Source organism: Periophthalmus magnuspinnatus, chromosome 10 (genome assembly GCF_009829125.3).
Source record: "Periophthalmus magnuspinnatus isolate fPerMag1 chromosome 10, fPerMag1.2.pri, whole genome shotgun sequence".
NCBI lineage: Eukaryota > Metazoa > Chordata > Actinopteri > Gobiiformes > Gobiidae > Periophthalmus > Periophthalmus magnuspinnatus.
Window position 1 is genome coordinate 33,461,684 of NC_047135.1, and position 13,855 is coordinate 33,475,538.

Here is a 13,855-nt window from a genome sequence, read left to right on the forward strand (position 1 = left end):
AATTAGACAAACATTAAGACATAACAAACAATGCAACAAAAATCTAACTGTTTGCAATTATATGTCATGTTTTTTACACTATGATATTATGCAACTCGAGGTTAAAGTATTCAGAGTATTCAAAATACAGTTACTTTCCTAAATTAAAAGGGATACATGGCTGTACTCAAACTGTTTGCACTTATATATTATGTTTTTACACTATAATATCACGCAACTCGAGGTTAAAGTATTCCAAGTATTCATAATACAGTTACTTTCCTAAGGAAAGGAATTTTGGCTCTTGCAGTGTGTGCATGTGTGATTTTTCATCTCTAATTAGACAAACATTGAGACAAAACAGTGCAACAAAAATAACTGTTTACAATGATATGTCATGTTTTGTTTTTTTTACACAATAATATAATGCAACTTGAAGTTAAAGTATTCCAAGTATTCAGAATACAGTACTCTGATTGGACCATGCATCAGAATACATTACAAAATGCATTTTTATTGGGATGTTCAGTATTCTATAACTAAATACATTTTAAAAGTATTCTCCCATCACTGTTCATATCAGTGTGTGTGTTTTAGTGTAACTTTGTATTTTTAAAGGGCAAAGGTATGTTTAGGCATACAGAAGCTTACTGTCCAACATTAAGGTCATACTAACTGTATATTTTGTATAATACCCAGCCAAAGTCTTTTTTTTTTTTTTTTTTTTTTATGCAAGCCTTTGTTTGACAGGAAAATCAGCTATTTCTTAATCTTGGAAACAACCTCTCCTAAAACATTAAAACACCATAATCATTACCATTATAAATATTAAATGTAGGCCTGTGTTTACTTTATCAATCATGCTTACAGTTTAGGAGAAGAAACTGTAGAGATAGGAGAATCTGACTATTCCAAGGTAATCATCATTTTTTTTTCTGTAGATTTATTTGGTTTAGTTTATATTTCACTATTGGTATTAATGGATTTATGCTGCACCACATCATCAAAGCAATTATTCCAAGGTGGTGGATTTTTCTCACTTCCAAATACTATAAATTTATTCTGATGCTCCTTTTCCATGAGAGGGACACTTTAAATGCACTTAGTAACTGTCCAATGATTTAGTTTTAGATCAAATATTTTTAAATCCGTTCTAAAAAAAAAAAAAAAAAAAAAAAAAAAAAAATGTCCCCCATCAAACATGAGCGGTACATAACAATAAAACAAACGCACCCTTCTGTATGACCCGCCCCTGGGAGGATAGACCATTGGATAAGAGGCAGGGTCTGGGTTTGTCAAAGAAGCGAAGAGATGGGATGAAATGAGGTCAAAATGTTATCCCAGACAAAAAATAAAAGGAAATTTACACTTAGTAGCCCATATTTCTGATACAAGACACTGACACTCTATCACAGCAAACCAAACCTTTTATTACATAACAGCCACTATTACACCATCACAAAAGCATTAAAAGAAGCACACAATAGCCTATTCGTCAGAAAAAAAAAAAAGAAAAAGAAAAAAAAAAACTACTAAAGCATAGCTAGGCCCTTGTTTAAATGCACGAATGTACTTATGAAAAAAAGTCAAATATTTATAATGCACCAACAGAGGGCACCAACACTGATTAGAAAAGTCACGTGTTCAGCCATCTGTTTTACTAACAGGCTGAACAGCAGACTGACAGATAAAAATCCACACACTTTCCATTCAAGATAAAGTCATACCATTATTGCAGGGAGAGGAAGAAAAAAAAAAAAGAAGAATACATTTCTCCAGTAATGATCAGGGAAACATGGGCTATTTCTTCATCTTGAAAACAACCTCTCCTAAAACATTAAAACACCATAATCATTACCATTATAAAAATTAAATGTAGGCCTGTGTTTACTTTATCAATCATGCTTACAGTTTAGGAGAAGAAACTGTAGAGATAGGAGAATCCAACTATTCCAATGATGGCACAGCATAAGGTAATCATCATCTTTTTCTGTAGATTTATTAAGAAAAGAGATACCAGTGAGTGAAATGGGGAAACACACACGATCCAAATACGTACACTTAACTTTCATTCACAGTCACAATGGAAATTGAGGAAACTGGGTAAAAAAGGGGAACAGTAGTAAGACAGAACTAAGTGTGTGAGAAAATAAAAACTGAAACACTTACCGCCTTTACGCACTCTAGGGAGAAATATTTTTAAACAATTGTTAACATGCTCAGTCATCAAAACAAATGGACAGCCATTACATTATAAAAGAATATCACACAGTAACTAAAACAAATAAATCTATATTTATTTTGAACTTTTGACATTTCACTATAGACGAGGTTTGCTTGGGGTATTTTGAAATATAAATTCACTAGATTAGATGTTCATATAAATATGCCTCAGAATTGTCTGGCTCCCTTTGGAGAAAAAACAGTAGCAACAAATGATGAACTACATATATGTCCCTTATGATGTTAGCTTAGTGATATTAACAGTCAACAGCCAACACTGACATTGTCTATTTAAACACAGTTCATATCTGTCATGAGTCATGACCAGTCCAAACGCATCCACATAAAAAACAATGTGATCTTTTACCCGCTGAAGAATCATAGGTGTGCAGACCAATCCTCTTCAAAACATGGTTAGAACTTTTCACATAAAACAGTTATATACAACATGATAAAATGTTCACATCAGTAGTTAAGACAATGAAATGTGAAAGTGCTATGACTTGAAGTCAAACTCACAGTACAAATGACAGTAGCTAGCATTAACAATCATTACAATAAAACGTTAGGTGAGGTTTTCATCCTTCTATTAATATACATTTTAATATATTGATTCTTTGGCACAATATGTTGTTGAAAACAGTGCTCAGCAACATAAGCAAACTTTCTTTTTGAATTCTTTCTTTCTTCCTCTCATGTACAGTAGAACAGTACAGGTCAGTGCAGTCTCATTTCCTCATTTCATCCTCACACCATAAGGTGCTCAGTGGCGTCATCATTTTTGCAGGCATTCAGTGATTACAATGGAAATAGTTGAAATGTGTCTTAAAATGAGCGAGTAATGACTGGGTGGGGAGATCAGGAGGTAGGTGAGAGTATCCGTGGTTTAGATTGGAAGATGATTTGATGACCATAATGATCTTCTGAGGACAAAAAAAACCAAAAACAAAGATAACTGTACTGGACTGAAGATGAAAAAATAAATAAATGAGATGGACATCAACATACAACACAAGTAAAAGCTTTACATTGGAATGGAAATGTTAGTTTGATTCATCAGAGGCAAATGCTGATGGGAAACACCGCCTTGTGTTAAGCCATAACGGTCAGTGGCAAACCACACACACACACACACACACCAGCCACACCACTGAGCACACACCTCTGTTATAATTCAAAGAAGACAGATACTGTTTATAGTTACTCACCATTAGTTTTGATGTTAAAGTTTATGTTTTCAATCCCACTGACAACCCAATTATGAGAGCTAGTAAGGCCAGCAAGATGACCACAACCACCACCAGAATCACAGTTTTCTGTTGGAAACATATTGGAACTGTTAAAAACTACAGCTCCAGTAAATGTGCTGTAAAATAGCACTGTTAAGAATACTTCAATCAATCATTGTTATACAAGAGGTTTTTGTACTCTTTCTGAGACAGGCTTAAAACAGTATACAGGGCAAAGATGCTTAAATAATGGTTTCTCATTCGATCCTATACCAACACTCCCCTTAGCGAGCTGCAAATCAAAAGCTGTGGTTAGCACTGAAGACAAAACATTGTGGTTAAAATTATGTCGTAAGTGTATTGTGTAGGAAGGGATTATTGGCCACATTTGTACAACTGAAGCACAGATCACGAGGATTAAAGGCAAACACACTATGAAGGCAAGTTTCAGGACAGAGATAAACCGATATGTTTTCAATAACCAATATGCTAAAAAGTGATATAATATTGGCCTGATATATCGGTCTTTCTCTGCTTCAGGGTCTTCACAATCACAATGGTCTTCAAGATTATGAGCTGCCTTTCCCAAAAGCAAGTCCTTTCAATGCATTGGTCAATAAAAAGCATTGTCAGAAGTAATAAGAAAAGAGCATGACCCTCAAACACAATGATACGCTATACTAAAGTGTTTTCATTCATAAAACATATGATTTGATCACCTACAGGTTTTGTAAATCCTGATAAAAGGCAAGGATATTCCCTCACATCAACAAAGTCCAGATGAGAAAAGCAAAAAGGTGCTATTGTCAGCGCTGATAAACAGTGACTCCCGCTGACCGAGATGAACACCTCACAAATGCTAAATAGATACTTTGACCCACTCATCTTGATACCACACTTTGCCCTTGTTAAACTGACTAACCCTTTTGCTTGATCCTTTTCATGCCTGTAGCACATCAGCAAATAATTTGTCTGATGTGGGCGGATTTAAATAACCAAGTCATGTCTTTGGCGTTTGGGAAACCAGCTCATTTTATCTTTGGTCACTCACGCGACGAGCTTCTTGCTGAAATTTTGCAGCTTTTTTAGTGTCAGCTACAGCTCTTTCCACAAAGCCCACGGATTGGTCCATGTTACTCTCAATCCTCTCAATCATCCCTCCCTAACACATGGCGCATTTACAGTAAAGAGAAGCAACAGAATCAATTTGAAGAAAAAAAGGCAGAACACAAATATTGCAGATGTGACATGAGAATGGCGAGAAATGCTCACAGTGGTTAAAATGTGTTTAACTGCTGAGTTTAGAAAAGAGCTTAGAAAATCAGCAGGGAAAAATAATTTAATTGCTCATTTTAGCAGAAGTAAGCAGTACCTTGCGGGCTTTGGTCTGGTACCTTACTGCTTTTTTTGTCTCTTCTCTAGCATCTGCAATGTGGTCCACCGACTTTGATACATTCTGCTCAATGTTGTCTACAATGTCACCCTGGAAAACACAGAATAATCGATTAGAAAATGAGAGAAGAGTTTTTATGCAGTCACTCATGCAGTATTTATTGCCGGGCCAACCAAGAATACACACTTTTCCTTTACAACACAAAAGCATCAGAAATACGGATGTTCTGCTTGTATCATAAACATTGGCGGCTTATGAGGAAAAAACAAACTGTTTGAATTTCCTCTCAATAATGAACAATGAACTTGTCAGTTTTCCAAGTCTCACTGAAATAAGTTGACCTGATAGCATGGCCATGTTTAGCCAAAGATGCAGTGATCGGAACAGTGACCATACAGAGAGACATAGTTCTGCAAAATTAGCGACAAAAAATATGCATCCAAGTAACATACCGGTAATATTTTGTAGCAAAAGAAACAGGCAAACAGTCTTACCTCAAACACAATTCCTCAGAAAGCGAAATGCAAGCATCAAGAAATATGAGTTTAATTTTTAAGAGTGCTTATCATTGTTCAATAGTCATGCATGCAGTTGTATGGGTTTACCTAAGTTTAAGCAAAGCTGAGGTGCAATGATGATGAGATGAAGGAAAAGAGTCAAAAGTCAATCAAGGAGAGGGAAAGAACAAGTTTATGGAAAATGAGCAGCTGAAAAGGCAAAAAGAGATACAGGTGGATGTCAACAGTGAGTTTAAAATGAAATGATTAAAGAATAGGAAAGAAATGAAATGCTTAGACAATTTCAAGATGGTTAACTATTCGGTGGTAATGTCCAACAAAGTGCGTACCTGGCTTTCTACCAGCATGGCGATGTCAACAAACATATCGTGCAGCTCCTTGATGCTGCTTTCAAGACGGACAATGTCTTTGTGTCTGGATTCAATTTCACTGAGAGCTTGTTTTGAAATCCCAGAGTCTACAATCTAAACAACAAAAGTACTGCATTAAAACACACACTTTTGAATTTATTACTACTCAATTGTAAGACATATCCAATAACTACACACCCCTGCAGTGAAGACAGCCGCATTACCACTTTCCAGCATTTCCTCAAGTTCCTCGTCTGTTGTCGCTTTCCCGGCTAAAAGAAAAGTATTTTCAATTTATGAAAAACCAGAAAATACCAATCTTATGTGTGTAACGACTACTCACTGATCTCTAGCTGCCTTTGAATTCTCCCTTTACTCCGCTCTCTGAAATCTACCTGGGCTTCATTGTACTTTGTCATTACCTCCACAAACTTTCTAGAAAGTACTGCATGCTAGAAGTAAAACAACAGAACAGAATTTATTTTTAGACACACTGCATTTCTCAAACGGTTCTAACTTTGTAGCCGTGTTGTTTACTTGTGATTTTCGTATTCGCATATCAGCCGAAATCCTCTCCTGCTCTTCAGATTCCAGATTCCTCTCGATTGCTGCAATGATATAAAATCCATTGAATCAACAAAGCAGTGGTATAATAAAGTAAAAGTAGTAAAATACTGCTTTAAGTACACATTTTTGGTATCTGTCCTTTACTTCACTACATTTGAGAGAAAGTATCTGTGCTTTGTACTCCACTACATTTTTGAACAAGGTTAAGAAGTAAAAGTATTTTTTATTATAGCTTGAGGCCTACTGAAAAGGCTGAGGGTTTATTGTTGACACTTTGATAATTTGAGCAAACAGAAATATAAAAACAGCTACAAAAAATATATCAATTCAACTGTTTCTGTTCGACAAAATTCTGCACAAATCTTTATCAAAATCACTACATTTGAAACACAATCTGCATGAAATACTTTTTACCATTTAAGTACATTTTTAAACGGGTACTTTAATACTTTTAATTAAGTAGATTTTTTCATTTGATACTTTTACTTGAGTATTTTTTTTGCCTCAGTATGTGTACTTTTACTCAAGAAGCAAAAGTACAAGTAAGAGTACTTCTTCCACCACTGCAACAGAGTAAATGTACAGTGCGTACAGGTTTACAGGTAACATAATTAAAGCCTCACTCACTCTTGAGTTTGTTCCTTGCATTGTTTGCCATCTTTTTGATGTCATTGGTGATTGCCTCAAGGTCATCTTGCGTTTCTGGGTAGAAAAGAAGTTACAAAGTTGTCTACAGTTTGAGATATTTCTCAGAAGGAAATACAAGATGTACAAGATACTGGTGGTTACTTTGATCTGATGTGGGAGCAGATAGAATGACAGAGTAAAGCTTTTTGACTTCAGCCACATTCTCATCAATTTTATCAATACTGCTTCTGATGTCTTCAATCTGAAATACAAATGTACTTGTTAAGTGTGTAAGGTGTAAATCGTCCTTCTGTATGCATCATTTCAGGCTTTTTAAACTGAGTATATAACTGTATTAAAGACAATTATAGGCAACACTGTCCCAATTTTGGAGTTGGCAATACCAAGAATCAAAACACAATTTGACCAGGATTCATGTACACTTGATATGTTTATATTGCTGTTAGGAGACAACTAAAGTCATGTGCTGCTTCTCAGACTCCACACTTTACTGTGACTGGTTAAATTCACCTGTCACTCACAAGACCATGACAGAGGCTGACCAATAGGAAGAGTGGGTGGGGAAATATTTCAGCTTGAGACGGTGCTGCCAAAATAGCAGATCATCACAGCAGTCAATGTGTTTTTATCAACATACCAGCCCAAATGAAAACAAAATACAACTCCAAGCATGATTTGGTGAGGAAACATCATTATTAAGTTAAGAATATCATCTCTGCCTCTTACCTGACAGAAAAACTCGTCCATAAAAGCTGCATTGTCCACAGCAATCTCCACCTCATCGTCATCTTGATCACACGTCTACGCACAAAGAAAAAGCAACGTTTTAAATCTAAAATGTTCCACTATTTCCATAAAGCCAATGAATGAGTTTTAGAGTTAAGAGTTAAAAGCAGCTTGGGTGGTTCAAACTTATTAGAAAAGCAAAACAGTGTGTCAGTCAGAGGAAAAACCCATTAATACTGGATTATTGTCACAACAGTAATCCAAGGAATACACAGTGAGCAAATAAAGGACACAGGTGCTGACTCAGGTTCACATGAGATGAGCAAACCACAACTTCAGGAAACAATATGCAGCCTCAAAGTAGGTCACCATAAAACCAGATAAAAGGTGTCACAGTGTCACAGACTGGGCCCATAATTAGGCCTGTCTAAATTCTATATCAACTTATTGTTCAATACATGATACATGGAACAACAGTACTGTAGGTAGAATAAGATTTCAGCTGTATAGTGTTAAATAAATTACTTCTATGACTTATTAAGTGTTTTACATAATAGAGCTCATGTTCATTAACAATACTGTATAGAATAGTTTGTTGGGGAAATCCTGCCTTAGGGTTATTGTGTTAGTGGCAAAAAGGCATTCATTATTATCATTTATTTATATTTTCTTCAGCAATATGCTGTATTTCAAAATTTGTTATTGTGATAGGTCTAGCCATAATTACGTTTACCAATTCACCTGACTGTCTAAAGTGAATAATTACAATGTTGATAAAGTCAAACAGCTGTGCGTTTCCCTGCCCTTTTACCACATGACCTTTGAGTACATTCACTGTAAAACACTCAGCTGTAAAACTCAGACACTATAGAATGTGATCATTTAGATTTGTTTTAAATGTGCTCATTGTAACTTTTATCCACAGAGATACACAGCATGGAATTAAAATCTAATTTTAAGTGCACTTACCTGACCAAGTTACAGAAGAGAGACCATAATGTATGTTTTCTATGTGTTTTTGAGCAAAACACCTGAAAATTAATAAGGTTTAATGTTTAACTATCTAGGCAAAGCAATAACATCTCCATGGACACAAGCAGGTGGCAGACCCTCCACCAGAGGGTCCAAAGTGCACCTTTAAGACTGAGGCTCTAAAGAAACAGAAGCAGTGTAGTCTATTCCATTGTGCCTGCTTGTGTGTTACATTCGTCATTCTGCATTTGCATTGCAAATGTCCTCAGGTACAAACTCTCAGGCACAGAGTGATTTTGAACTCTTCAGTACAGGTTAAGCATTGAAACAAGCACTGCACACATAACGCTCTGTCACACCACTTTAGTAGAGCACCAAGATAAGAGTATTCACTCATTTCCTCTGGTGAGTCTGAATCAGCAAAAACAAGGAAAGAGGTTTTATTCTGTAACACATTGTTTAACGGCCAAAAACAGGCAGCAGATTTTCCATGTTTAATGGCCTAGAGACAACGTTATAAAAATGCAATACAAAGCATTATGTACATCTTGTTACATAATTCCAAGCAACAGGGCAGCGGCTACACCAGACAGACGGTTATGCTGAAACAGACTGTCGTGATTCGCTTCTTAGGCACAATCTCTCTTGAAAAGCCAGGATTATTGCAAATAATTGGAAAGGTCAATCCAATCAGTTTTTACACGACACAAGGAAGAAAATACTTTTGTTTTTTTACCATATATCACTAATATTACGCCACGTTTATCATCATAAAATAAGGGGTCTTTAATACTAAATGTAGAGAAAAGTAAAACAAAATTGTCAGAGTTAAATATAATAAATATTACATTATGTGTTCTCCTGACAGGTTTCTGCAATGCACTGACAGCTACCACAGTGTGAAACAGCACCTAGCACCCTGGGACTCCTACTGTAACACAATGAAATACAACATGAGCAGAAACATGTCTTTGGTGATCCTCAATCAGTTAGTTAATTTAAGTTCTGTATTGGTCCAAGGCTGTGAATCTGTAAAATCATCGTGGGCGTATGAGAAGGTTTACTACTTCACTTCCTAAAGAAATGTAAGAACCAACCAAAGTTTAAACAACAGAGGACTGCAAATATTTGGTGAGTGCTTTATTGTAACTATAACAACACGCCCTAAACTAGTTTGAGCCTATCCTGAGACTATCCTGACATATCATAACAGTTTTGCAATTGTTCTATTTCCACAGCCAATACTTAGAGATTAATGAACACATCAATACTGAAGGGAGTAATGACATAACATATAGTAACATCAACATAAACATAAATATTCAAGTTTCTACTTTCAGACACACAAGTTAAAAGTGTAACGTAGGCTAATAGATTAACCTAATGAACTAAACATAAAATCATTACCTATCTTCCAAATAGAGTTTAACATTAACCTGACAGCTTGGTTAACCTGCTGTAAACTCCTGTGACACCTGACAGTCACAATACACCACAATGTCCACATTCATTTAGAGAAATACACATTTTAAACAATGAACATACTTTTATAGCTGGGTTTACTTAGTGCTGTGGTAGGTAAGCTTTAGTCAGTAAAGAAGAATTAATGGAAGTGTGCTGTCATTGTTATCTTATAATAATACACTCTTTACAGCACATTTCCTGAACACTTCTTACCGCTTTGAGTTGCTCCAATCGATCCTTCATCTTTCAGGCGACTTCTAACCTTCTTTACAAAAAGCTCAACCCTAAACGCTGAAAATCTCCTTCAAAGTGAGTCCAGATCTGTGTAAAACACAGGCAGCTGTGAGCTAGCTGCAACACAACGTCACCAAGTGGAAAATTAAACTTCAGCTTTTATAGTAAACGGTTTGGTAAAACGACGGACAAGAAGCGCCTTTCCGTCGCTTTTCCATACAATATGGCTGCTAGATATTAAAGCCAGTGTTTTTCTTTGCTAAATCTCTTCGCCCAGAGGATTAAAACAACAGTTGTGTAGAGCGGTATAATCTCCCTCTCCTCTGACACTAATCATTGTAAAACGCACTTTTCTGACTGACGCATGCGCAGAGGCCGCTCTGTGGCTGGATGAGGCCACGCCTCGTGGATGTACTGGGACACCTGCACTGACACTGGCCTTGTGGATGTACTGGGACACCTGCACTGACACTGGCCTTGTGGATGTACTGGGACACCAGCACTGTCACTGGACTTGTGGATGTACTGGGACGCCTGCATTGACACTGTACTCCAGGCCTCTACCAACATACAAAAGCATCTAAGTGGTTATACATAGAAAAGAAACTGAAAAGTACAACAAAGTATAATCTAACTGTAGCTTATGTTTCACTGGGTAGTGCGTCCAGCTGTACTTAAACATTTCAACATTACCTTATATTTCAATTCTAAAAACCTGAAAATATGTTCACTTTGCTTATTACTTAAGTCTTGACTAAAAACATAGGTCAAGTAAATTGATCTGTACATTTTTTTTCTTTTAATATTGTTATGCAATTTAACGTAATCCCATTCCCAAGGCCATTGACTGACATCTAGTGGCCAATAGGCCAATGCGTTTTATGAACCCTGACCGAGCAGTTCCTTTGTCAGGGCAATCACACACTGATCAAAACCATATTTGATGATACACATAAAGTGCTTAAAACAACCTTAAAGTTTCCCAAATAGGGCAATGCCTTTTTTGTATATACACCGACACTTATGTATTAAATACGTCAACTAAACAGTTTGGCTATGGAAGGAAAGCCGCCAGAGAAATTAAGTCATATAGCATGTTCAACCTGTACTCAGAAACAGCCCTGGATTGGGATTAAGATCTGTTTCTCAATTAGAACAATTTAAAGCTGAAAAACGAGCTCCAGCCTCAGGTCAAATATAGCGTAGGGCAAAGCCTTCAATGCATGTCATCACACAGCCCCTCAAAAAAATGAAAGAGACATGAAATACTGAGAATTGTTTTTATTCAAAGTTTACTCCCCCTAATGCTTCTTTCAATCCATACAACAGCATTATGTGAGCTGGGTAAGTGCGGCAGAGGATGCTATATGATGATCAGCACATTGCCATGCCAAACAACAAGAGGGTGTGTCATACAGTGAAATGAGAAACACGACTTTTCCATTGAGTTTACATTTTAAAACAAAAATAATCCAAAAATAAAAAAAATATCTCAGGGAACTTTACAGTAAGGGGGCAAAACTTCAACTTCCTATCCATGATCAAGAGGGACTAAGGATAAACATGTTAGAGGTCATCATCTTCATCTGGGAGTGCAGTTGCTGATGCAACCTGGACAAATGAACAGACAAGTCAAGGACTGCATCAATAAGACAAAAAAACAAAGAAACGAGAGGCGACTTACTTTAAGCTCTTCTTCGTACTTGGCAGCCATAGATGGGTCCATGATGATCTCTGGTGGGGCGAGGGCCGGCATTGCCACAAATTCAAGGTTAGGGTCACCAGTCAGTTTCCTCGCAAGCCAAAGGAAAGGCTTCTCAAAATTGTAATTACTCTTGGCAGAGATATCATAGTACTAGAAGAAATATTAGCAAGATAGCCATCAGCAAACAAAAAGAAATGAACAGATGAAAAGTCTTGATAAACAAGGTCGTTACCTGCAGATTCTTCTTGCGGTGAAACACAATGCTCTTAGCTTTAACTTTTCTGTCTTTGATGTCCACTTTGTTGCCACAAAGGACAATGGGAATGTTTTCACAAACACGAACCAAGTCACGATGCCAGTTGGGCACATTCTTGTAGGTGACTCGAGAAGTTACATCAAACATTATGATGGCACACTGAGCTGCAGAGAGTGAAAACAGGTTTAGCAAAATACGCCAAAGGCCAGTTTCATTTTTTCTCATGTTTGACATTTACCTTGGATGTAGTAACCATCTCTCAAACCTCCAAACTTCTCTTGACCAGCTGTGTCCCACACATTGTACTTAATGGCTCCTCTACTTGTGTGAAACAACAGAGGGTGCACCTCTACTCCCAGTGTGGCTTTGAAAAAGAAAGGCAATATTAATTTAATTGTATTTCATGTTTCTTATTACAAGTTATTTAATTATGGAAACAATTTTTAAACATTAATAATAGCTATGTAAATCCAAGGAAACAGCAGGGCATGTCATGAACGCAAGAAAAATGAAAAAATACTGGGACAAAAAAAATGCATCATTCATGGATCATTTTTACTGCAAACAGTATCAAGAGGTGTTCACTTACCAACATATTTCTTTTCAAACTCTCCTGTCAAATGTCTTTTTACGAAAGTCGTTTTGCCAGTGCCTCCATCTCCTACCAACACCAACTATAGGACAAATAAGAGTCTAGTATAAACTGGTTGATACTGGTTCTGGGTAAATCTCCAAAGGACCTGACAGAGATTGAAACCCTACAAGTATAAATTTTCTACAGAAATACTCACCTTAAATTCAACTATTGCTTGTTGTTGTGCCATTGGTTCCAATGTAGTTAAGTTATACCGTTGGAAACTTTCGCCAACTAATCAGAGGAAAGAAAACAACATGTTAAAACCTGGTCACAAAACGTCACATACGTGATCTATCCCTGTTCAGTCCAACATTGGTTCATTCATTAATTTGCCACCAACAATCTAAACCAAAGACAGATTTAACATTAAAGTGATTTGGTTAACCGTGATTGGCAAAACAGAAGGCCATCTGATCCATCAAGAAACCTGGTCAGTCTGAATGCGCCATAGACAAGGCGCCACCGCACTTTTTCTTGTTCGACTGGAGCATTGAGACCGCTAACATATTGGTTCCTGGTCTAAACGTAAACAAAATGCATACACGTTTCGTTCTTGCCAATGGAAAGGCGATTTTACTTGTTGCTATATTGTTAACTTATTCAATATAATCGCAATTACAGGGCAAAAGCGGCAAAATTCAAGTGCTAAGATGCTAACAGACTAGCCGCATGCGAGGCGCTCTTTCATCGTAGCTAACGGCATCAGCTAAGTTAGCCAACTCTTAGAACAAAAAAAGACAAATGATCGCGCACATTGTCTTGACCTCAACTGCATTATCAACACAACTCTGCTAACATATTTTGGATGGTACTTAAAATGATTAGGCTGATTGTTACTTACTTTACATAGATAATGTTCTGAAATAAAGCTAAAGCGTGAGGCGCACACTCACCCGGTGCAGCAGCAGAGCGTTTTCTTCTTCTACGCACTTTCTACAGGCTGGAGCTGGTGGC

The 13,855-nt window shown here is 36.8% G+C and overlaps 2 protein-coding genes across 5 annotated transcripts; both read right to left on the bottom strand.

Annotated features, from left to right (window-relative positions):
- Positions 1–1,388: 1,388 nt before the first annotated feature.
- On the bottom strand, positions 1,389–10,658 carry stx3b (syntaxin 3b). 2 transcript variants are annotated; one of them, XM_033973474.2, is made up of 12 exons: positions 10,283–10,658; positions 7,634–7,708; positions 7,049–7,148; positions 6,887–6,961; positions 6,230–6,300; positions 6,036–6,144; positions 5,891–5,964; positions 5,672–5,806; positions 4,804–4,914; positions 3,411–3,518; positions 1,889–3,125; positions 1,389–1,808 (listed from the first exon to the last, which is right to left on the bottom strand). In XM_033973474.2, the coding sequence occupies exons 1-10, from the start codon at positions 10,310–10,312 to the stop codon at positions 3,432–3,434; spliced, it is 867 nt and encodes a 288-aa protein (XP_033829365.1). In that variant the 5' UTR covers positions 10,313–10,658; the 3' UTR covers positions 1,389–1,808; positions 1,889–3,125; positions 3,411–3,431. The 2 variants fall into 2 exon arrangements, with proteins under 2 accessions (XP_033829365.1, XP_055080535.1); XM_055224560.1 differs by lacking the exons at positions 1,389–1,808; positions 3,411–3,518; positions 4,804–4,914 and adding an exon at positions 4,483–4,593 and having other exon boundaries at positions 1,892–1,969; positions 10,283–10,648.
- A 911-nt stretch (positions 10,659–11,569) lies between these two features.
- On the bottom strand, positions 11,570–13,824 carry LOC117377116 (GTP-binding nuclear protein Ran-like). 3 transcript variants are annotated; one of them, XM_033973456.2, is made up of 7 exons: positions 13,795–13,824; positions 13,056–13,132; positions 12,854–12,938; positions 12,503–12,628; positions 12,241–12,428; positions 11,988–12,158; positions 11,570–11,914 (listed from the first exon to the last, which is right to left on the bottom strand). In XM_033973456.2, the coding sequence occupies exons 2-7, from the start codon at positions 13,086–13,088 to the stop codon at positions 11,870–11,872; spliced, it is 648 nt and encodes a 215-aa protein (XP_033829347.1). In that variant the 5' UTR covers positions 13,089–13,132; positions 13,795–13,824; the 3' UTR covers positions 11,570–11,869. The 3 variants fall into 3 exon arrangements, with proteins under 3 accessions (XP_033829347.1, XP_055080536.1, XP_055080537.1); XM_055224561.1 differs by lacking the exon at positions 13,795–13,824 and adding an exon at positions 13,743–13,791; XM_055224562.1 differs by lacking the exon at positions 13,795–13,824 and adding an exon at positions 13,739–13,778.
- Between the last annotated feature and the right edge of the window lie 31 nt (positions 13,825–13,855).